The 21611-nt window shown below is 56.4% G+C and overlaps 1 protein-coding gene across 1 annotated transcript in view; it reads left to right on the plus strand.

Annotated features, from left to right (window-relative positions):
- The window catches only part of SORCS2 (sortilin related VPS10 domain containing receptor 2), a 506368-nt gene that overhangs the window by 454997 nt on the left and 29760 nt on the right, over window positions 1-21611 (plus strand). Inside the window, exons 10-14 of the mRNA XM_068975604.1 lie at window positions 977-1123; window positions 6398-6500; window positions 14410-14486; window positions 18081-18172; window positions 19154-19261. Coding sequence (XP_068831705.1) covers window positions 977-1123; window positions 6398-6500; window positions 14410-14486; window positions 18081-18172; window positions 19154-19261 — 527 coding nt within the window. The remainder of the gene's footprint in view (window positions 1-976; window positions 1124-6397; window positions 6501-14409; window positions 14487-18080; window positions 18173-19153; window positions 19262-21611) is intronic.

A 21611-nucleotide genomic window follows, 5' to 3' on the forward strand; every position in this document is an offset into this window, starting at 1 on the left:
TCCCCACCTGGCGGGCCCTTGCCACGGAGGCCTAGGAAAGCAGCGACCTCGTGGAGTCTGAGAATTTAATGCAGTGCTGCTTATTGGCCCCCTTGACCGCCACATAGAAGGCGCTGTGAACATCACCGTGGCCCTGAGCTTCACCTTTGGTCAGGAAACTCCAGATAAATCTTGTAACTCCGTGCCTCAGTTGCCCTGGGTTCATGCTATTTATAGAGCAGCAAAGGCTGCTTCAGGCCCATGGGGGCTCCAAGGAACTCGGGCCACACCAGCAGGCCTCACTTACTAGGTCCCAGGCCTCCACGCCCAAGGAACTTGCCAGAAAAACTCATCTCTGTAGGATCACTAGATTGAACAACTGGGAACTGCTGATGCTTGACCATTTCTTATGAGCCGACTCAGTGGCTGACTATGGCGTGTGTGTGGCCCACCTCCCTGGGCCCCCAGGAATCGTGAGAAAGGGAGCATGGGGAACTTTGACCCTCATCCAGGGCAGGCTGGGACCAGCATGGACCCCAACCTCAACCTCCTGTGGCAACCTCCTGCGGGGCTGAGCTGATGAAGTCCCTGGAGGGAAGCCCAGAGTGACTCCACTGGTCCAGGCCCTGTGGGTTCCCTGGGAAGGAGGTGAGGGACTGGGACTCTGAGTCAGGAGCTCAGGCTAAAGATGGGGTATCCGAGATGCGCATGCATGTCAAGGACCAGGGCTCTGCTCGCCATCTGACAGCAGAGGCTGGACCTGGGGGGACAGCTCGGTGTCGTGAAATGCACTTGGAAAGTGGGGTCAGACAGAACCATCTCCCAGTCAGAGCTCAGACTGCATCTCTGCTCCCTTGCACCCTGAGCCCCACTCACCTCCAGGGTGTACAGCCAGCCTTGGCTCAGGGCTGTTGTCAGGGATAAACGAGGCCTTGCACACAGAGCTCTCACGGGGGCCAGGCAGGCATTTACCATCCTTCTTGTGCTTCTGTCCCAGGTCCGCGGGGTGAAAGGAGTCTTCCTGGCAAACCAGAAAGTCAACGGGAAGGTGGTGACACTCATCACCTACAACAAGGGCCGAGACTGGGATTACCTGAGGCCTCCCAGCACGGACATGAATGGGAAACCAACCAACTGCAAGCCTGTGAGTGCCCTGTTCACTGCACACACCTTCCCTGGGGTGGGCACCGGCAGCAACTGCAGGATCCAGGGGTCAGAGATGCTGACGTCTGAGAAGGGCCATCTGAAAGACATGAGCCACCTATTTCTCTGGGTGTGGTGGAGAAGGCAGTAAGAAACTCCTTGCTTTACTGAAGAGGTCAGAGAGGGGAGTGTATCGGTCAGCTCTGGTCACAACAGTGCTGTGTAACAAACCACCCCAAACAGCAGTCACTCTTTTTCAGATCTGTGAGAGGCTGGGCTCGCTCACACACCTAGGGGCTATGATTTAAGAAGGGATCTGGCATCCTCCTCCCAGGACCAGCCCAGGCACACTCTGGGCAATACAGAGGCACAGGAGGGCGGCAGACACATTGCAAGAAGGTTGCAGGCCTGCTTGTGCTGCACTTGCTAAGCCCCATTGGCCAGTGTCAAGGGCCAAGCGGCACAGTCTGCCTGTGGGAGTGGGGGCTGGGGCTGGATAAGTGAGGGGGCCAGGACACAGTCCAAATCTCATGAGCTCCAAGCTGACCCTGATCTTCCAAGGGTGCCTTTCTACATGAGTATGAGTGTAGGCTGCCCCATGTCTTGGCTGCCCAGGGGGTGGGAAAGGCTTTTCCTCTCCATTCAGTGAACTCCTGTTGACATCTGAAAACCCTGTCTGCATGTCCCTTCTACAGAGAAGACTTCACTGGGCACACATGCTTCTGTTTCCCACTGGCCCTGACTGGAAGCTCCTCACAGGCAGGGGCCCCCATCCATTGCTGTGCTCTGTAAACAGAAAGAGCAATGGTGCCTATTTTACACGAATATTCATTCAACAAACATGTACCAGGACCTGTTATGGAAAGGCACTCTTCTGGGTGTTGAGAATACATCAATACACAAAACAGCAAGCAATTCGGCCCTCTTGGGACCTGCCTGGATCTCCGCAGGGCCCCTCAAGATGGTAGGCACCCCACCTGACCAGCCATTGACTGCCCCCCAGGACCAGGGTGGGGCTCTGCGCCCTCCGGGCAGAGCCTCAGGTCCTTGTTCCCTGACCTCACCAGCTAGGGGGCTACACTTGGCTTCTGCATAAGCCCCCCTCCTGCTAGCAACAAGGGATAATACACCTGTCGACCTACGGGGAGAATTAATTACCTGCCACTTGTAAAAGCGCTTCTGAGAACAGAATTGCTGTGAAAAGGCTAATTTTTGTATCATCATCGACAAAGTTAAGCCATATTAATCTGTCAAAGCAAGTTTTCACTAAGAATAGATTCTTGTCTGCAATTATGCAGCTCAGCAAGGAGATAACCTTTCGAGATTTATGCCCCGGCCTTAAAATAATAAAAGTGGGAGCCAGCTGGTAGGTGCGTGGCCGCAGGCAGTCAGGCCAAGAGCCCGATGGGCACAGCGGAAGGATGACAAGCATCAGGATGCCCAGCTCGGCCCGAAAGGCAGGAGCCGCGGCCTTGGCTCCCGGGCCATCCCATGCGTGTGCAGCCCTGGCGGCCGTGGGCGGGGCGTGCGGGGCGGCGTCAGCGCGGCCCTCCTCCTGCGTCTCTTCTCTGTGTCCTTCACTCAGCCGTGCAAACTCTCACTGCACTGGGCAGGCTACACTTGAGGTTTTACTTCTCATCGGAAAAGTGAGTCCTGCTTATTGCAGAATACCTGGAAAATGCAGGAATGTATAGAAACGGGAAGAAGTTACACCTGTAACTGCGTCACTCAGAATTGACAGTGTCAGGCATTTTTCTTTCCCATCCTTTGGCTTCCAGTCACGTTAAAAAGTTCTGTTGGGGATCCCGACACGTGGGATTTCTGAGTCTTCTGTTTTTCTTTTAACTCTGGGTCAGAAAGATTTTCCTGGGTCATATGACAAGCTCTCTGGCTGGGAAGATCGCCTTCTAGTGACAGGGAAATGAAGGAGTCTTTTTTATTTATTTATTTATTTATTTATTTTTTAACTGAAGGATAACTGCTTTACAGAATTTTGCTGTTTTCTGTCAAACCTCAACACGAATCAGCCATAGGTATACATATATCCTCTCCCTTTTGAACCTCCCTCCCATCTCCCGCCTCATCCCACCCCTCTAGGTTGATGCAGAGCCCCTTTTTGAGTTTCCTGAGCCACAGAGCAAATTCTGAAGGGGACGTTTTAACAGACGAGCATGGATCAGACCTGTTTTCGGATGCTCGGTTGCCCTTGGAGGTAGTTTTGCCTCTCTTGACCTTTGGGCTCAGAATGAAAACCTTTCCGTTTTGCCGTCCGTGGCCGCTCTTCTCAGACACTGGCTGAGCCGAGCGGTGGGGTGTGCAGGTGAGCAGGTCCCCTTGCTCACAGCGGCCAACAGCGGGGCCTTCCAGCCAGCCGACAGTCTCTGATGGACACCCCTTTAGCACGCCAGCCAGCTCCCGCGTGTGGAGGGGCCAAGGAAGGGGCGCCCTGGGGCAGCGTGGTCCTGCCCCCTCAGCCCGTCACACCCACCCAGGCCCTGCAGGTACCCAGGCCCACTCTCCAGGACCAGGCGCTCAGCACCGCCTCCCTGGCATCAACCTGCCCTTGAGGTCTTCCCACCCGTGCCCTCGGTAGCCCTGGGGGACCCCGCTGTGTCTAACTCTGCACCCCGAGAGCAGCCTGGTGCTCGGTGCGTCCCCTCCCATCATATGTGCAGGTGCTGAGGGCCCTGTGGGTCGGCCTCTCCAGGCCTGCCATCCCTTCATCAGCTCAGCGCAGACACGGCTGGGCCTTGTGTCAGCAAGTCAGAACCCCGGCAGAGCGCCCCCAAAGCTCCAGGACCTGCTGGAAGGACCTGTGTGGCTCAAAAGGGCACCACAGCACTGCCAGGGTCCTGTGGGCCACTTGTGACCACAGGGACCCCTGAGGAGTGTTCCATCTGTGCCCCCATCAAGCGTCCAGCAGTTAAGACAGCCGCAGTGGGCTGGGGATGGGGAAGGGAAGTCAGGCCTCACCACTCCCAGAGATAGTGATACTGCGAGCACAGAGCATCAGGGGACGTGCAGAAGGCTGGCTGCAAGCTGGGGAGCGTGGCCACTCCACCCAGGACCTGGCACCTGGGACTCCTGGGGCGCCAGAGCAGGGCCGTGCCTGGACCGGACCTTCTTGGCCCAGGAGCACGTCTGTGGACACAGCAGGGCGGGCCATGTCCCTGCAGAGGCGCCTTCTCCTCCTGCCTTGAGCTTCCTTCTGCAGCTGGAGACTGGCCCTGCTCACAGAGGTCATGGGCACCCCTCCCCCAGACACACCATCACCCCCCGGGAGAGGGGGCTGAAGGTGCCCCAAAGGTGTTAGGTCACCAACCTGCTTCTCAGTTGTAAGAAACCAGGAGAAATCCAGGTCAGGCTGCAGCTTAACCTGCCGCAGCAGGTCAGGTTTATCCTGCTCAGCCAAGCGCTCCCCTTGTCTGGGGGGCTCCCGTCTGGGGGGGCTCAGTGACCAAGCTGCCTGCCCACGGGGCCCTGCCAACCTCAGGCTGGCCTGGGGAGGGTCTAGCCCACCAAGTCTGCTTAAAAGTGGGGCTCTTCCAGCTCATTTTGCCACCTCTTACTTTATTCTTTAGCAGCTTGACTGAGATGCCGGTCACATCCCATACAATTCACCCATTTAAAGTGTGACAATTCAGTGGTTTCTGGAATTGTCACAGAGCTGTGCGCCCATCAGCACGGTCCACTTTAGACTGAAAAAGAAACCCTGTACCCTTGAGCCACCACCCTCATTCTCCCCACCCCACGCCCTCCCTGAAGTCCACTTCCTGTCCATAGACTTCCCGGCTCTGGACATTTGCGATGAATGAAACCATACAGGTGTGATGAAACTAATATATATTTTAAAACACTGGTACAGACCAATCAAGCCCCTCTCCCACTGGATCAGGCCCTGGGCACCTGGCCCAGATCAATATCCAATTTATTGATCGCTTTGATTTTTAACTTCGGGTAATCTGTATAAAATGTATGCAGTTCACGGGCCAGAAGAAAGTGTTAAAGCAACATTAAATGTAGAGAAAGAGAGATCTCTCAGGTGGATTTCGGTAGATGGTAGAGTATGGAATGTCCCTGGGAGGGGTGGGCGACAGGCAGTCCTGGCTGATGGCGGGCAGGTCACTCCCTGGGGTCGTGTCTGGTGGCCTGGGGGGAGCTGTGTGGAGACCTGGGGCCTCGTCCTAGGTCCTGCGGTTTTGTGTTCGACGCAGATGTGACCGAGGGCTGGTGGGGCTTGTGGTCGTGAGTCACCGAGGTCTGGGGAGACTCAGGAGGGTCAGTCCAGAGGATACATCCTTTCAGCTCGTCTACTCCCCTGGGCCCCCCAGTCCCACCCCAGGGAGCTGGCTTGGCCTCTACCATCTCAGCAGAGTAGGAGGGGCGGGGGGACAGGCGGCTGGGGCAAAGACAGATGTGGGGGTCTGACGATGCTGGACAAGAAACAGCTGGTACTTCCTCGTTCTGGGCTCCACCGGCCTGGTTTGCCTGGAAGTGCCAGCACCGCCGTCCCACCCACAGGGCTCACAGTGTGGACTTTGAACCAGGCAGCCCCAGCTGTGGCCCTAGCCCCAGCCGTGAGAAGTTGCTTAAACACACGGTGCCTCGGTTTCCCCGTCAGCACAGAGGGGATGGCAGGACGGATGCTGAGAGCCTTCTGTGACACGCACCTCGTAAAGCGTGTGGCTCGGTGCTGGCCCAGAGGCGGCCGCCAAGCAACATGAGGCACTCTAGAGGGCTTCCAACAGCCAGCGTTTCTGCCCCTTCAGCCAGGGCGCCAGCCAGGCTGCGTCCCTGATGTCCTCTGCTGATGTTTGAGAGTAACCTGGGCTCTAACACACCCACTGTACTGCCTGCCTTCCCCAGAGGATGCAGAGTTTACGGGCTGCCCACAGCTGTCCCCTGATGCCCTTGGTCACCTAAGAGGCCCCCGGTGAAGGTTCTGGGTGGATGAATGTGGCCATGGGTCGTGCAGGCTCCTGGAGTCCCATTCTGTGGCCCAGCTCTGCACTCAGGAGCCACTTTGGGGAACCCACCCTCCAGCACCCAGGCCGGGAGGCCCCTCCTCTGGAGAAGCCCTCTTGGCCCCAACCTGATGACCTTCACCCAGGGGTCAGCCTCCAAGCCTCCTCCCACCTTCCTCCCACTCCTCTAAAACACCCTGGCCCTGCCTTCCCGCCCAGAATCCACGGGGCTGCGTCCGCCTGGGCCCTGCCTTCTCTCGGGTCGCCGCTCCCTCCCCAGCGCTGACCGTGACTCCCTCTCCCCCTTGCAGCCGGACTGCCACCTGCACCTGCACCTGCGCTGGGCAGACAACCCCTACGTGTCGGGCACCGTGCACACCAGGGACAGCGCCCCCGGCCTGGTCATGGGCGCAGGTAGGAGGCCGCCTTCGTGGCCAGACCACGGGAGCCACACCGCCCACGGGAAGCTCCAGGCTCGGGGTGGAACCTGACGGCCACAGGCCTGGAGCCACGGTGTGTCCACTGGGACAGCACCACAGCATCCCCAGGAAGCCCAGGCTTCTTGGCACCTCCCCCTGAGGGATGTCTGCATGGTCCAGAGTGGGCACATGATAGGTGTTCACTAAATGAATGGATGGATGGATGGATGGATAGGTGGATGGATGACCAATGGAAGAATGGATGGATGGATGAAGGGAAGGGTGGATGGACAGATGGATAGAAGGATGGATATAGATGAATGGATATAGATGAAGGGGAGAATGGATGGATGGATGGACAGATGTATGGAAGGATGGAAAAAAATGGTGCATGAATACATGGAAGGATGGATGGGTGAGTGGATGGAAGGGTAATCTGTATCATGGTTGATAGTTATTGGTCCCTAAAGAAGTTTCTAGTTGGGAGAGAGAGATATATATACAACTTACATAAGGGGAAAAAAGGAACATATGTTGTGATTGTGTCTGTCTACCCCATTAAACTAGAAACTTATTCAGGGGTCACTGAATGTGTGCCGATCAAATAAAACTCTAAAATAAGGTTTATGTGAGTTAGAAGAATCATTGCAAATAAAATCACATGTTTTAAAAGTCCACTGCCAGGCAGCGTCTGGCGTCTGGCTTCCCTTTCACCCTTCAGAGAGGGGACAGCCTCACCAGCTCTCGGCAGCTCACCCCTGACGCTCTGCCCACAGCTGCCACAGTAGCCATTTCTCCCCTGCCAGGCCCTGAGCCCCTCTCATCACCACCGTGACCCTGAGAGGTCAGCACCCCCACTTTGCAGAGGAGGTAGTGAACCCGAGGAGAGGGAAGACTTGCTCGCAACTTGGAAGGTGTCCTCCTGAAGCTTGAGACCCACCCCAGGCTCCTCTGGGAAAGGAAGTCCCCTGCCCTGGGAGGACTGCTGTGCCCCTTGAAACTGCAGAGAGCAAGACTTTGGGGCAGGCCCACCAGCAGGCCACTGGTCCTCGGGGCAGAAGGGCCAGGCTGGGGCTGTGCACACCCAGGCGTGGATGGGGCGTGTGGCAGTCAGGGAGACAGTGTGTCTGCCTCGTCACAGAGCAGGGACCGCCAAGGCCCGGGCCAGGGCTCATGGCTGCCTGAACCCCGGGGCTCTATCCCTCTTTCTGCTCCAGCACCAGCTGCAGCCTGGAGAATCTGGACCCCAGACCCTGGGCTGGATGACGCGTCTGACCCTTCAGCAGATGTGTCCCAGCCTGGCGGCTGTGCGCGAGAGAGTGAATGAATGAGTGAGTAAATGAATGAGTGAAGGAATGAGTGAGTGAGTGAATGAATGAGTCAGCAGGTGTGTCCCAGCCTGGCGGCTGTGCGCGAGAGAGTGAATGAGTGAGTGAGTAAATGAACGAGTGAAGGAATGAAGGAGTGAAGGAATGAGTGAGTAAGCTAGTGAATGAGTGATGAGTGAGTGAATGAATGAGTGAAGGAATGAGTGAGTAAGCTAATGAATGAGTGATGAGTAAGTGAATGAGTGAGTGAGTGAATGAATGAGTGATGAGTAAGTGAATGAATGAATGAGTGAAGGAATGAGTGAGTGAGTGAATGAATGAGTCAGCAGATGTGTCCCAGCCTGGCGGCTGTGTGCGAGAGAGCGAATGAATGAGTGAGTAAATGAATGAGTGAAGGAATGAAGGAGTGAAGGAATGAGTGAGTAAGCTAGTGAATGAGTGATGAGTGAGTGAATGAATGAGTGAAGGAATGAGTGAGTAAGCTAATGAATGAGTGATGAGTAAGTGAATGAGTGAGTGAGTGAATGAATGAGTGATGAGTAAGTGAATGAATGAATGAGTGAAGGAATGAGTGAGTGAGTGAATGAATGAGTCAGCAGATGTGTCCCAGCCTGGCGGCTGTGTGCGAGAGAGCGAATGAATGAGTGAGTAAGCTAGTGAATGAGTGATGAGTGAGTGAATGAATGAAGGAATGAGTGAGTGAGTGAATGAATGAGTCAGCAGATGTGTCCCAGCCTGGTGGCTGTGTGCGAGAGAGCGAATGAATGAGTGAGTAAGCTAGTGAATGAGTGATGAGTGAATGAATGAATGAGTGAAGGAATGAGTGAAGGAATGAGAGAGTAAGCTAATGAATGAGTGATGAGTAAGTGAATGAGTGAGTGAGTGAATGAATGAGTGAATGAGTAAGTGATGAATGAGTGAAGGAATAAAAGTGAGTGAATGAATGAGTGAAGGAATGAGTGAGTAAGCTAATGAATGAGTGATGAGTGAGTGAATGAATGAGTGAATGAGTAAGTGATGAATGAGTGAAGGAATAAAAGTGAGTGAATGAATGAGTGAAGGAATGAGTGAGTAAGCTAGTGAATGAGTGATGAGTGAGTGAATGAATGAGTGAAGGAATGAGTGAGTAAGCTAATGAATGAGTGATGAGTAAGTGAATGAGTGAGTGAGTGAATGAATGAGTGATGAGTAAGTGAATGAATGAATGAGTGAAGGAATGAGTGAGTAAGCTAATGAATGAGTGATGAGTAAGTGAATGAGTGAGTGAGTGAATGAATGAGTGAGTGAGTGAAGGAATGAATGAGTGAAGGAATGTGTGAGAGAGCGAATGAATGAGTGAGTAAGCTAGTGAATGAGTGATGAGTAAGTGAATGAATGAATGAGTGAAGGAATGAGTGAGTAAGCTAGTGAATGAGTGATGAGTGAGTGAATGAATGAGTGAGTGAAGGAATGAATGAATGAGTGAAGGAATGTGTGAGAGAGTGAATGAATGAGTGAGTAAGCTAATGAATGAGTGATGAGTAAGTGAATGAATGAGTGAAGGAATAAAAGTGAGTGAATGAATAAGTGAATGAGTGAGCAAATGAAGGAGTGAAGGAATGAATGAGTGAATGAATAAGTGAGTGAGTGAGCAAATGAAGGAGTGAAGGAATGAATGAGTGAATGAATAAGTGAGTGAGTGAATGAATGAGTGAGTAATGAATGAATAAGTGAGTGGGTAAGTGAATGAATGAGTGAGTGAAGGAGTGAGTATGAATGAATGAGTAGTGAATGAATAAGTGAGTGAGTGATGAGTGAGTGAATGAGTGAGTGAGTGAATGAGAGAGTGAATGAATGACTGAGTAAAGGAATGAATGAGTGAGTAAAGAATGAATAAGTGAGTGAGTGAGTGAGTGAAGGAGTGCGTAAGTTAATGGGTGAGTGAATGAAGGAATGAATGAGTAATGAATGAATGAGTGAGTGAATGAATGAGTGAGTAAATGAATGAATAAGTGAGTGAGTGAGTGAATGAGAGTGAAAGAATGAGTGAGTGAGCTAGTGAATGAGTGAATGGCCACGTTGAGGCGGCAGGGCCGTCCTTCCAGACAGAGGAGGGAATATGCGTCTCAGAATGACCCGATCAGAGCCCACAGGCAGGCTGGGAGGTGAGGCCCCTGCGGGCACTGTGCACCTCAGAAGGCGAGAGACCTTGGCGGTCAGGGTGGGCATCCCACGTTATCCTGGAGAGGGGGGCATTCCGGTGGGGGGCGGCAAGTGATACAACCAGACAGAGATGACGGCAAGGAAGAGCTTTCTGCTTCTGGGCCTCCTTCTGCCCATCCGTGCCCCAGGGGTCTTAGTCAGTGGCTGCCACTGGGGCGGGGTCTTCCTGCTTCCAGGTGGGTGTCGATGACAAAAATGCGCGTCAGCCTCGATTTCAATGCCGCTCGTGGGGCACACCCGCACAGAGAGGGGTCGGGCCACCTGTGTCAGGCACCCTCGGTCTTGTGGACTCAGGTCCCTGGACCCGAAGGCAACGGTGTATTTAAAACGCACGTTTGTGATGGCTTGAAACCTCAAATTCTTGACCAATGGTGCAAAAGGCACAGTTTCAAATGTTCCCAGCACTCAAAAGACTTTGAAAGCTCAGGACAAGCGTTCCAGCCCCCAGGGAAGCTGCGAGGATCTGCAGGAGCTTCGCTTCACCGTATGCGAGTCACAGAAGGGGGAGCGCAGGGGGTGGGCGGCCGCCTCCCTCTGCCCCTCCCTCCCTCTCCTCACTGTCCCCCCGCCAGGGGCAGGATGCTGCGTTTATACTCCATTCCGCAGCTTTTTAACCTCGCCATGGCTTTCCCGAGATGGAGATGGAGCCATCCGTACAACGTGGGCCAACCGAGGTGTGAATTTTTTTACATCCTCCATCTAGCTCTGGGTGTCTGCTGGGAACAGAGAACCAGAGACGGGAGGTGGAGTGAGCTGGGCTCCCTCGGGCCCCACCGCTGCTGCTAAGCAGGGACCAGCTTCCCACTGGTGGCCCCCTGTGGGCTGGGCAACGTGGCAGGAGCAGTGGGTCCAAATGAGGGCTGGTCTCTGTCTGGGCTGAGCCGCCTGAGGCAGCGGGGGGGTGATGGCTGTCTGTTTCCAGGGAGCCTCTGCGCGGATCTCGCATCACTCACCCCTCACTCTGGGACAGGCAGAGGCTGCCATACGCCCCACTTCTGCCACATTCCAGCTGCTGGGCTCTGGGCGTGACTGGTGCCTCCGAACCTCAGCACCCTCATCTGCAGAAAGAGAGAAAGACTCTGTTTGGCGGATGCCAGGCGTGTTTCCGCAGCTCTCCCTATCACTTAGACAGCGCCTGGGCACCACCGCCTTTGAGCCGAGCTCCACGCCAGGCGCCTTCTGCTGGAAGCCTGTCCTCCGGGCCCACGGACGAGAGGCTAGACCCACAGCGGTGACTCCAGTGAGGTCGGAAAAGGAGAATTTAAGGAGCAAAGAAGGGAACATTGGCTTCTAACCACCAGGGTCGAGAAGCAGCCTCAGAGGGTGAACCCAGCAATAAGCGCGGCAGGCCAGGGTGCCAGCTGGAACGTTCTCCCCCGGCTGGGCCGCGTCAAGGGGACGAGCTTCTAAGGAGGCAGCAGACACAGATGCGTGGTCAGGACTGAGGGGACCGGTCCAGTTCGGACTCGGCCCTTCCCGAGTTCTTGCTGTAGGGCAGGCACTGCGCCTTCCCGAGCCGCCCTGCCGGGTTCTGGGCCCCCCACGCAGCACACGCTGCTTCCGGCTCCGCATCCAGGGGGTGAATCCTCAGGGCCACACAGAGCAAAGGCTGCAGACGCCTCCTGGACACAGCTCCGGGGGAGTCCGATGGCCAGGAAAACCCTGAGGGGCCGGGACGGGGAGCTCGGAGCACCTCCGTCCTCTCTGTGCCAGGAAGAGCCCCCGGGGCCCCCAGTAGGAGCCCTGTCTCCTGGTCCAGGCCGCCTTCCTCCTCGGCCAAGAGGAGACGGGGGTGGATCTTGTGTTGATCTGCTCTGTTCGGGCCCTGAGGTCCTGGCCACTCTGCGAGCTGCAGCCCAAGGAAGGTCAGAAAGGAAACGTGCATTCAGGGAGTGCTTACTGTATGCCAGGCCCTGAGAGCGTGGACACAGGGCAGAGAGGCCGGACTGTTGGGGGAGGAGGCTCAAGGAGAGCCCAGAGCAGCCAGGAGGGACGGCACCGGGGACGTCCCCTGGGCCTCAGTTTCCTCTCCCTAAGGTGAGGGCCCCGGCCTCCAAGCTCCTGCAGAGCCTTCCGCTCTGACGGCCTGTGGATGTGTCCTCTGAATCTCCCCTGATGTCCCACCCCCCCGCCCCTGTGCCTGTTTGGTGACTGGCAGCCTGACAGCCTTGGTAGACGAAGCAAGGAAAACAGATTGAGTCACTTAAAAGAGAGACATCACTCCCCGCGAAACCACGGGCGGCAGATCCGCCTGTGAGGTTGTGCTGACCCTGCAGCCTTTGCTGCACAGCTTCGGTATTGGACGCACGGGTCCCAGTGTCTCTGTTGGTGTCTGGAAGGATGGGGGCTGGAGATAAAGGGCGCCCCTTCCGTCCTCTGCCCACCCCCCAACCCCCAGCTTTTGCCTTCATTCCGTCACCCCACTGACTGTGCTCAGCAGCTTTTCCTGAGCGCCTTGCCGTGGCCGGGCGGGTAGAAGGGAACCCAACTCGGCACCTGCCCCTCTGCCCCATCTCCCCTGACCAACCTCCCCTCCCACCTCGCTGCCGTCGCCAAGGCCCAGCCCACTGCCTGGCACACCTGCCCCTTTCGCTTGGCCAGTGGCATTCGTCTTTCGAGGCAAGGGGCAGAGGTCGCTTCCTGCAGGAATCGCTCCTGGATTCCCCTCCTCCGTGGGTCTGTTACCTTTCCCTTCTCCACTTTCACAGTTCCCTGGGATCCCAGGCATCCTCGGCCCTGCCCCGGCTGCAGGGCATCCTTCTTCCCTGGCTAGGCGGAGAGGTCCCTGGGAGCCAGGGCCGTGGTTGCTCAGCTGCACCCCCTGCAGCTTAGCACAAGGCTGGGGAGAGAGCAGGCACTCAACAGGTGCTGACGATACGTGCAGGGGGAGGGGGAGGGGGTGGAACTGATGAAGGAGAGACGAGGGGATGGAAGGATGATGGATGGGTGATAAATTAACGAAGGCTGGGTGGATAATAAATTGATGAGGGATGGATGGGCGGATAATAAATTGATGAAGGATGGATGGATGGATAATAAATTGATGAAGGGTGGATGGATAATAAATTGATGAAGGATGGATGGATGGATGGATAATAAATTGATAAAGGATGGATGGATGTTTGGATGTTGGTTGGACCTCAAAAAAAAAAGGCAGGCACGCAAGCCCTTGGCTGCTCTGCTTGAACTGGCTTTGACTCGTCTCTGAGAACGATCCCTCTCCCGTGGGATTGTCTAGTGACATCTACACTTGGCTCTGGAGGAGGCGCTCCTGAGGGCACCATGTGGATGAGGCGCCAGAGGGCATGTGCTGCTCAGGTTGCCGGGTCAGGGGCCTCTGGGGCTCCAGAAAGACTCTGGAAGGGCTACTGTGTCCTCAAAGCAGGTCCCCTTCATCCTGGAAGGAAGCTCAGGTCCCCGGCTCCCCCACAGTCACCACATGGTCAGAACAGAAGCCTGTGAAATCTGACACATCAGACAATTCTGCTGTCGGAGCCCCTTCCCGGGAGGCTGTCTGGGGTCACCCAGCCCAGCTCCAAGTCTGCCGTGACCGTCCTGGAGCCGTGTCCTCCAGGCGACCAATATTCTTCCTGTTGGAGTCCACTCGGCCAAGCCTCCTGGTCTTCAAACAGGAGTCACCTTGGTTACTAAGCAGGGGTTCTTTGCCCCCACTCAGCAGCACCCCCAGATTAAGCCCTAGCCCCGCAGAGTGGCCCCTTCGAGGCTGGTGACCCACCTGCCAGCCTGGTATAGGGTCAGGTGAACCAGGACCCAGGAGGAGCCTGTTGGCCGCCCAGCTGACTTGGTGCCCACTTCTCCATCCTCCAAACGGCCCCTTGACGGATGCTTAATGAGCACCTACTATGTGCTTGCCCAGCTCGCGCCTGGACGGCCCCATGCTGCCCGGACCGGCCTCTGGCATCCCCTCTACCCATCCCCCAGGGGCTACCTCCAAATGCAAACCCAGCCGTGTCCTGCCCCAGTTTAAAGCCCGTCACAGGCTGCTGGGTCCACACACTGCTCACCTGGCCTGCGTGGTCCCCAGCCATGCTTCTTGTTCCTGAACCCCGCTCCTCACCCGTGGGTCTCCTGAGGCCCCCACGCTCTGCCTGTACCTGGGCTCTGCCTGAGCTGCCTGAGGCCGGCTTTCTCTGGGCAGTTAACCCTTTACCATGCAGACTAGGGCCGACAGTGGTGGCGGCAGGCCTGTTGGCACCCAGGAGGGCAGAAGGCGCATCCACTGTGGCTTTGGTGGCGTAGACCCAGGGCCCATCCCCCGCCAGCCCTGGCTCGGGGCCCTGGCTGTGCTCAGACCTCAGTCAGGGGAGAGTGGCCGGTCCTAAGAGCAGCTCCATCTCTCCTCTTCCGGACCAGGTAACCTGGGCTCCCAGCTGGTGGAATATAAAGAGGAAATGTACATCACGTCGGACTGCGGCCGCACCTGGCGGCAGGTAAGGTGGCAGGGAGGGGCTCACCATGCTGGGGCCCCCAGAGATGTGTCTGTTCCCGCCCCCTCCCTCCCGGAGGAGCTCTGAGACACACTGCTGTTCCTGCCCCGGCCTGAGTGGCTGGACACCACTCCCTTTAGGAGTTAGGTCGCCACCGGGGAAAAGAGGACCCAGGCCCGGCTGGCCCCCACCTCCTGCTGTTCTTGCAGCAGCCACTGCTGGAGGATTTGCGGTCTGACGCATCTCCCCACGGTCAGGTTACCCTGAATGTCAATCCAAATGGAACAACCGCCAGGGATGGGGTGGAGGCGCTGTCCCGGCAGGAAGGCGCACGGAGACTCCCCGAGAGCAGGACGTGGGGGCCGCAGGCCAGGCCCGGGGTCCTGCAGGGGCAGCTGCTGGGTGGACGGCAGAGACTTGGGAGAGAAAGGAGACATGGGGGAGGTGCAGGGTTGGGGGGGTCGCGGTGAGTGTGGTTCAGGGTGCCTCGGGCACATCCACGGGGCGATGATCTGATGTTCAGTGCGGCCTGAGAAAAGAAAAACAGGGAAATGACAAGAATCAGGAGACAGCAGTTGTGCAGGAAATGGGCCCCTGGGCTGGGGGGTCACACTGCGAGGGCCCGTCAGCGCTACCCCAACACGCGACTCAGAGTCTCAGACTGGAGGGGTGGGGTCTGCTGTCCGAAGGGCGTCCCACAGAGCAGGGTGGCTGATGGTCCAACACTTGGGCGGTCCGGCCAGACCCAAGCACTCCGCCCCAGGAGAGCCTCGGACCCCCTCTGCACTTGCTGTTTATTTCTTTCCAAAAAAAAAAAAAAAAGCCTCGTGTGGTCTGCCAACTTCATGGAGTGGCAATTTCTACCTTAAGCGCTTAAGAAATTGCACTAAATTTTCATCGGTGTCTCCCCTTCCTGAGGATGGAAGAAGCTTTATTTTCAGGTCGATTTTTGGACCTCTGAGCTCCCCACTTAACAGACTCCTCCCAGCTACTGCTCTGGACAAAGACGCTAATCCTCAAAGTGCAGAGCTCACCTGCACCCTGGTTTAAAGTCCTGGCAGTTTTTTGTTAATAATATGCAAGAAACCAGGGATTTTAAAAAGGGCAAAAGAGATTTATTGTGTTATAATATTTCTGTTTCACTAAAACTAGTGAGATATGTCTAAAACTCTCTTAAAGGTCACTGCCTGTCCATTTATTACGGAAACCACCCCCACCCCCGGCCCCAGCTTATTAGATTTAATAGACCTGGTGAAACAGAGAGATGTATTTTGTAGAAACTGACTGTATGGTATTCACAGTGGCCATTGTTGGCAAGCCGTTTGCTTAGGCTTCAAACTTGGGAACTTGTCAGAATTAAGTGGGAGAATGTTGGTTTAGGCCTGAACTACAGTGATGGGAGGTGGGTACGAGGTAGGGGGCACAGGAGGGTGCAGGAGTGCCCGGGTGCCTGACAGAGTAGGGGGCGCCCATGTGTCAGAGAGGGGTAGTTTACTGGGGCGGGGGGCAAGCAGGAGGCAGAGGTCAGGGTGGGACAAAGGCAGGAAGACCTGGAGAGGTCAGGCTGGCTTGTCAAGGATGCCATGAGATGTCTCTACCGCAAAACTCTGGGAATGTAAATTACAAATGACAGCGCATACGCTGTTAAAGGGGCATATTTTAAAAACAGGACTCCCCTGGAATGATCCCGAAATAGAAAACATTTATGGAATTTAGAAAGATGGCAATGACGAACCTGTATGCAAGACAGGAAAAAAGACACAGCTGTGTATAACGGACTTTTGGACTCAGAGAGAGAGGGAGAGGGCGGGATGATTTGGGAGAATGGCATTCTATCATGTATACTATCATGTGGGAATTGAATCGCCAGTCTATGTCTGACGCAGGATGCAGCATGCTTGGGGCTGGTGCATGGGGATCACCCACAGAGATGTTGTGGGGAGGGAGGTGGGAGGGGGTTTCATGTTTGGGAACACAAAATAAAAATAAATAAATAAATAAATAAATAAATAAATAAAAAAAGAAAACATTTAAGGAGCACCCTCTAGAGCTCAGGGTGTCAGGAAAGTGGGAAAGACGGGGAATGGGGCTAGGGGCCGCTGACTGTTCCAGGGGCAGAAGACCAGAGCACTGGATGTGCAAAGACCCTCGGGTTCCCTGTGGGTGTTTTGTTTTTCAGTTGCTAAGTCGTATCTGATTCTTTGAGACCCCCCATGGATTGCAGCAGCCCAGGCTTCCCTGTCCCTCACCATCTCCCAGAATTTTCCCAAACTCGTCCACCGAGTCGGTGATGCCATCCAACCGTCTCATCCTCTGTCATCCCCTCCTCCTCCTGCCTTCAATCTTCCCCAGCATCAGGGTCTTTTCCAATGAGTCTGCTCTTCACATCGGGGCCAAAGTGAGTCTTCTCCAACACCACAGTTCAAAAGCATTAATTCTTCGGCGCTCAGCTTTCTTTACAGTCCAATCTCACATCCATACATGACCACTGGATAAACCATAGCTTTAACTAGATGGACCTTTGTTGGCATAGTGATGTTTCTGCTTTTTAATATGCTGTCTAGGTTGGGCATAGCTTTCCTTCCAAGGAGCAAGCGTCTTTTAATTTCATGGCTGCATGGGGTTGGAGTCGCCTGATTTCCAAGTCCCCAGCTAATGAGGGTGGAATCGCCTGTGGGGCTCCCATGGGGAGACTGGGAGGCACCCGTCTTCCCTGTGGGTAGACAGGGCAGATGCCCCCTGCTTGTCCTTGTGGGAGGCGGGTGTGAAGATGGGGAGTCTGACCACATGTGAGGGTTGTGAGCACATCTGGGGCTATGCCCTGCTGGCCACCAGAGGTATTTCCTCCTCTGAGAGCCCTATCCAGGTCTCTCAACACTTTGTCCCCGAAGGACTTGGTGGGGATTCATTCACTCACTCACTCACTCACTCGCTCATTCATCTATCCCACACACACTTCCTGAGCCCTGGCACCTCCCACCGTGAGCTGAGCCAGTACTGGGCCACAGAGAGGGCTCAGAGGCAGACTGGGCCTTTGAGGAGCTCCCTGGCTGGAGAAGACAATGACAAGTTCATGCAGTAAGTCCTGGGACAGGGGGCCCAGAGACTCCCCACACTCACCCAGCGTGGCATCTGGGAGGGCTTCCTGAAGGAGGCAGCACATGAACCGAGTCAGTGGTAAATAGAGGTTTGCTTTTACTAGTGGATGCTTACCCTAAATGGTTCCTAAATTCTGCAGTTTCTTTCTCATCCTCACATTGCTGGCCTTTTGGCTGCCTGAGGTTTTCCTATAGGCAGAACCACTTGAGGTATTTATTTGCATTTTGCTGTCTGGTCAGTGGTCTAGAAATTGCCATCAGCATCCATTCATGCCATTCGTCCCACACGTACTGAGTCTGGGTGGTTGGGGGAAGGAGGAGATGGCCTGGGAACACCAGGGGCCCTCTGACCAGCCCTGCCTCAGGGAGCTGGACTCTGCTGCAGCCCCCCAGCCAGCGTGTGGGCAGCTCTGTCCCTGGAAGAGCGACCCCCGACCCTGAAAGCCCCCAGGCCCTCCCCGGCCCCTGCCCTCAGAGCCCCGCCCGCGGTCTCCTGCAGGTGTTCGAGGAGGAGCATCACATCCTCTACCTGGACCACGGAGGCGTGATCGTGGCCATCAAGGACACCTCCATCCCCCTGAAGATCCTCAAGTAAGACCCCAGGCGCCCAGCGCTGAGTGTGGCGGGGGCCCGTCCTCTCCACCTGGGAACCCCTCGGAGCATTCCTCGGGATGGCCCCTGTGCAGGACCCCAGGACGAAGGCACCAGACCCCGCCAAGGGGGTTAGTGCCAGGCTCTGCAGTGTCCACCCCCCACCCACCACCATCACCTTGCCTACCACCACCCACCCCCACCCCCACCCCCACCCATGCTGCTGATAGCTGCTCCCTGCCAGGCGTGGGGAGACAAGGGGTGGGGAATGATGCCCCAGCATGGTCGAGTGGGCCAGAGGGAGGCCTGGGGCTGTGAGGATGCCCCTACCCGCCCCTCCTCCTGAGAGAGCAGGGAAGGCTTCCCAGAGGAGGTGACTTTTCGGGATGGACCTGAGTTAGATAGGTGGAGGCCAGACAGGGAAGCCAGCTGCGTGTGCCCAGGCCAGAGTGGGTTTGGCATCAGCTTCAGACATGTGAAGGGCTGTTGTGGGGACGTGAGGGCAGGCATGAACTGCGGACTTGGGAGGCAGAGCCCGGGGAGCTGTCAGGAAACCAGTATCACTTTAGTCTGAAAAAGATCTTTCTGCACGGCAAGCTGGCAACACTGATACGCCACACTGGGAGGCAGTACTCCCATACGTGACCCGGCAGACCCTGGGCTGGGCTTGGGCACTGGGTAGGGCTGACCTGGATGTTTCTAAGACCTGGATAACCGCAGACCAGGGGATCTCCCTGAGCAGACGTGGGTGCCGCCTGGTGCTGGCAGGTGGCTGCCGTGAACTCCTACAGGAGTGTGAGGGCAGGGGTCCAGTCACACTGGGGACACCGGACTGGCCCTGGGGCTGGTCACTGCCCCTGCCGGTTCGCCCAGCTGCCTCAGCTCGACAGCTCTGGTCCCTGGGCGTGGGCAGGGCTAGGTCCGACAAGGCAGCTGGCCCTGGGCGCAGACTGTGTCCCCAGCTGCCCCTTCTCTTGGCAGGTTCAGCGTGGACGAGGGCCTCACCTGGAGCACGCACAACTTCACCAGCACCTCCGTGTTTGTGGATGGGCTGCTGAGCGAGCCAGGGGACGAGACGCTGGTCATGACGTGAGTGCCCACGGGAGGTGGGCAGGCAGGTCAGAGCCGAACCCCAGGCGGGCCGTGGCGGAGGGCACCCCAGGCCCTGCTGCTGTAGGCGGGTTCAGCACTGCCCCCCGCCTCCCTGCCCATCCTCCCCACTCTCATCCCCATCTTCACACCTGCCTCCTCGTCTCTGCCATCCTCTGCGTCCTCTCACCCTCTGCCACTGGGAGGTGGCCACTCTTCCCTAACCAGGGACATCTGTCATCTGCCCAGGATCACCAGGCTGGTGAGGGGTGGGACTGAGAGTCAAGGGTCAGCCCTGGATCACTGCCCATTGGGCCCTTTGAGACTGGGATACTGTCGATGGTGATGGTGATGATGGTGGTGATGGTGATGGTGATGGATCAGGAAGATCAGCTGGAGGAGGGATAGGCTGCCCACTCCAGTGTTCTTGGGCTTCCCTGGTGGCTCAGCTGGTAAAGAATCCACCTGCAGTGCGGGCAACCTGGGTTCTATCCCTGAGTTGGGAAGAAGCCCAGGAGAAGGGAAAGGCTACCCACTCCAGTATTCTGGCCTGGAGAACTCCTTGGGGTCACAGAAAGTCGGACACGACTGGAGTGATTTTCACTTTCCGACTTTCAGAAGGTGGTTCCAATGGTAAAGAATCTGCCTGTGATGTGGGAGACCCCAGTCCGATCCCTGGGTCAGGAAAAGCCCCTGGAGAAGGGAATGAGTACCTACTCTCGGACACAACTGAGCGATTAACGTTTTCACTTTCACACACACATTAAAGGCTCTGACTTCCTAAAACTCAGAGTTAGCCAGATGCCAGCCATTTCTCAAAGTATCAGCTGAATGTTTAGGCTTCATAAAAGGCAGGACTTCAGAGACACGGAGGGGATTAGTTAGATCAAGTGGACCCGCCTCTTTTCAGAGACTTCCCTGGTGGGGCCTGTGCAGCCTGCGCAGGAGTTTGTGCAGTGGTCACACTCCGGCCAGTGTGTGTTTCCCGGGCCGGGCATCAGAGCCCCAGAGCCACCAGCTGGGAGACCGAGCCCGCTCCCCATGGGCGATGGCCGAGCCATCCCGAGGGGTCCCTGGCCTCAGCGTCCTTGTCAGTAAGGAGGGAATATTAACAGCACACCCCCTGGGGTGGTGAGGAGGAGTGGATGGGGGGCGGGTGTTTGGCAGGGGCAGAGGACGCGCCAGCAGTCACCGCTGCAGTCACCTCCGTCGTAACTCGGCTTCCGGAAGAGCGGGAGACAGGCTCAGGCTGTGGAGGGCCTGGAGTGAGTGAGTGAGTGAAACTCACTCAGTCCTGTCCAACTCTTTGCGACCCCATGGACTGTACAGTCCATGGAATTCTCCAGGCTGAAATACTGCAGTGAAGATGTCCCTTAAGGACATCCCTTCAATGAGCTAAGACCCTCATGCCCTATTTAAGTAACAACCCAGCTGGCTCTGCTTGGGAGAAGGGGATGCCATGGCAAAGACAGTCCCCATGTGGTGAGACTCCCAGGGAGGGGACTGTCCCCATCAGCACGGGAGTCGGGACAGCGGACCAGCGGGACACCTTCACGACCACAGTCACCACCCCCATCCGGGCCACCCACGACCTCTCTGTCGGGAGCCCCTCTGAGGGCTGCTGGACCAGGCGGAGGAGAAGTGGGCCATTTGGTCCATGCTGGGCCACGTCCACCAGCAGCAGGAGAGGCCCAGGCTGGGGTGACGGGGGTTCTGGCTCAGCCTCAGGCAGCAGAAAAGCAGGATGGATTATGGCAGCTCAACACGATTGGGTGAGAGGCTCAGGCTGGAAGGAGGACCGCAGGGTGTCTTCAGACACCAGGGCTGCCTGTGGGCAGGCAGGAAGGAAGACAGGAGCCAGTGGAGAGCGATCGGGCCTCTCAGAGCCCCGGACGGGGAGGTGGACCCCAGAGGGGGGCGCCAGGCCAAGGCAGAGGGCGGCTGCCAGGACCAGAAGAGGCCCCTGTAGAGGCTCAGGGTCTCGCCTGTGAAATAAAGCCCACAGTGTCTGCTTCTGGGGACTGTTCGGGGCAGTGGAGGTAATGTGCGTGCGTGTGTGTCGGGGGGTGTATGTGTAAGAGTGAGTGTGCGAGTGCACGTGTGTCTATAAACCTGCTACAACCAAGCATCCTACACAAGCCATCGCTAAGCCACCGTGGGTCCCAAAAGGCCAGTGTCATTGTCCCCATTTTAAAGCCAAGGAAACTGAGGTACAGAGAGGAATGGACATGCCAAAGGTCACAGACAAGTAAACAGGTGTCAACCCAGGCTTGTCTGGCTCCGAGGTGTCCTTTGGAGCCAAAACTCTTCCAGTATCAGCCTCAGACATACCAGCCATCATGTCCCCCAG

This window comes from Capricornis sumatraensis, chromosome 7, assembly GCF_032405125.1.
Source record: "Capricornis sumatraensis isolate serow.1 chromosome 7, serow.2, whole genome shotgun sequence".
Taxonomy (NCBI): Eukaryota; Metazoa; Chordata; class Mammalia; order Artiodactyla; family Bovidae; genus Capricornis; species Capricornis sumatraensis.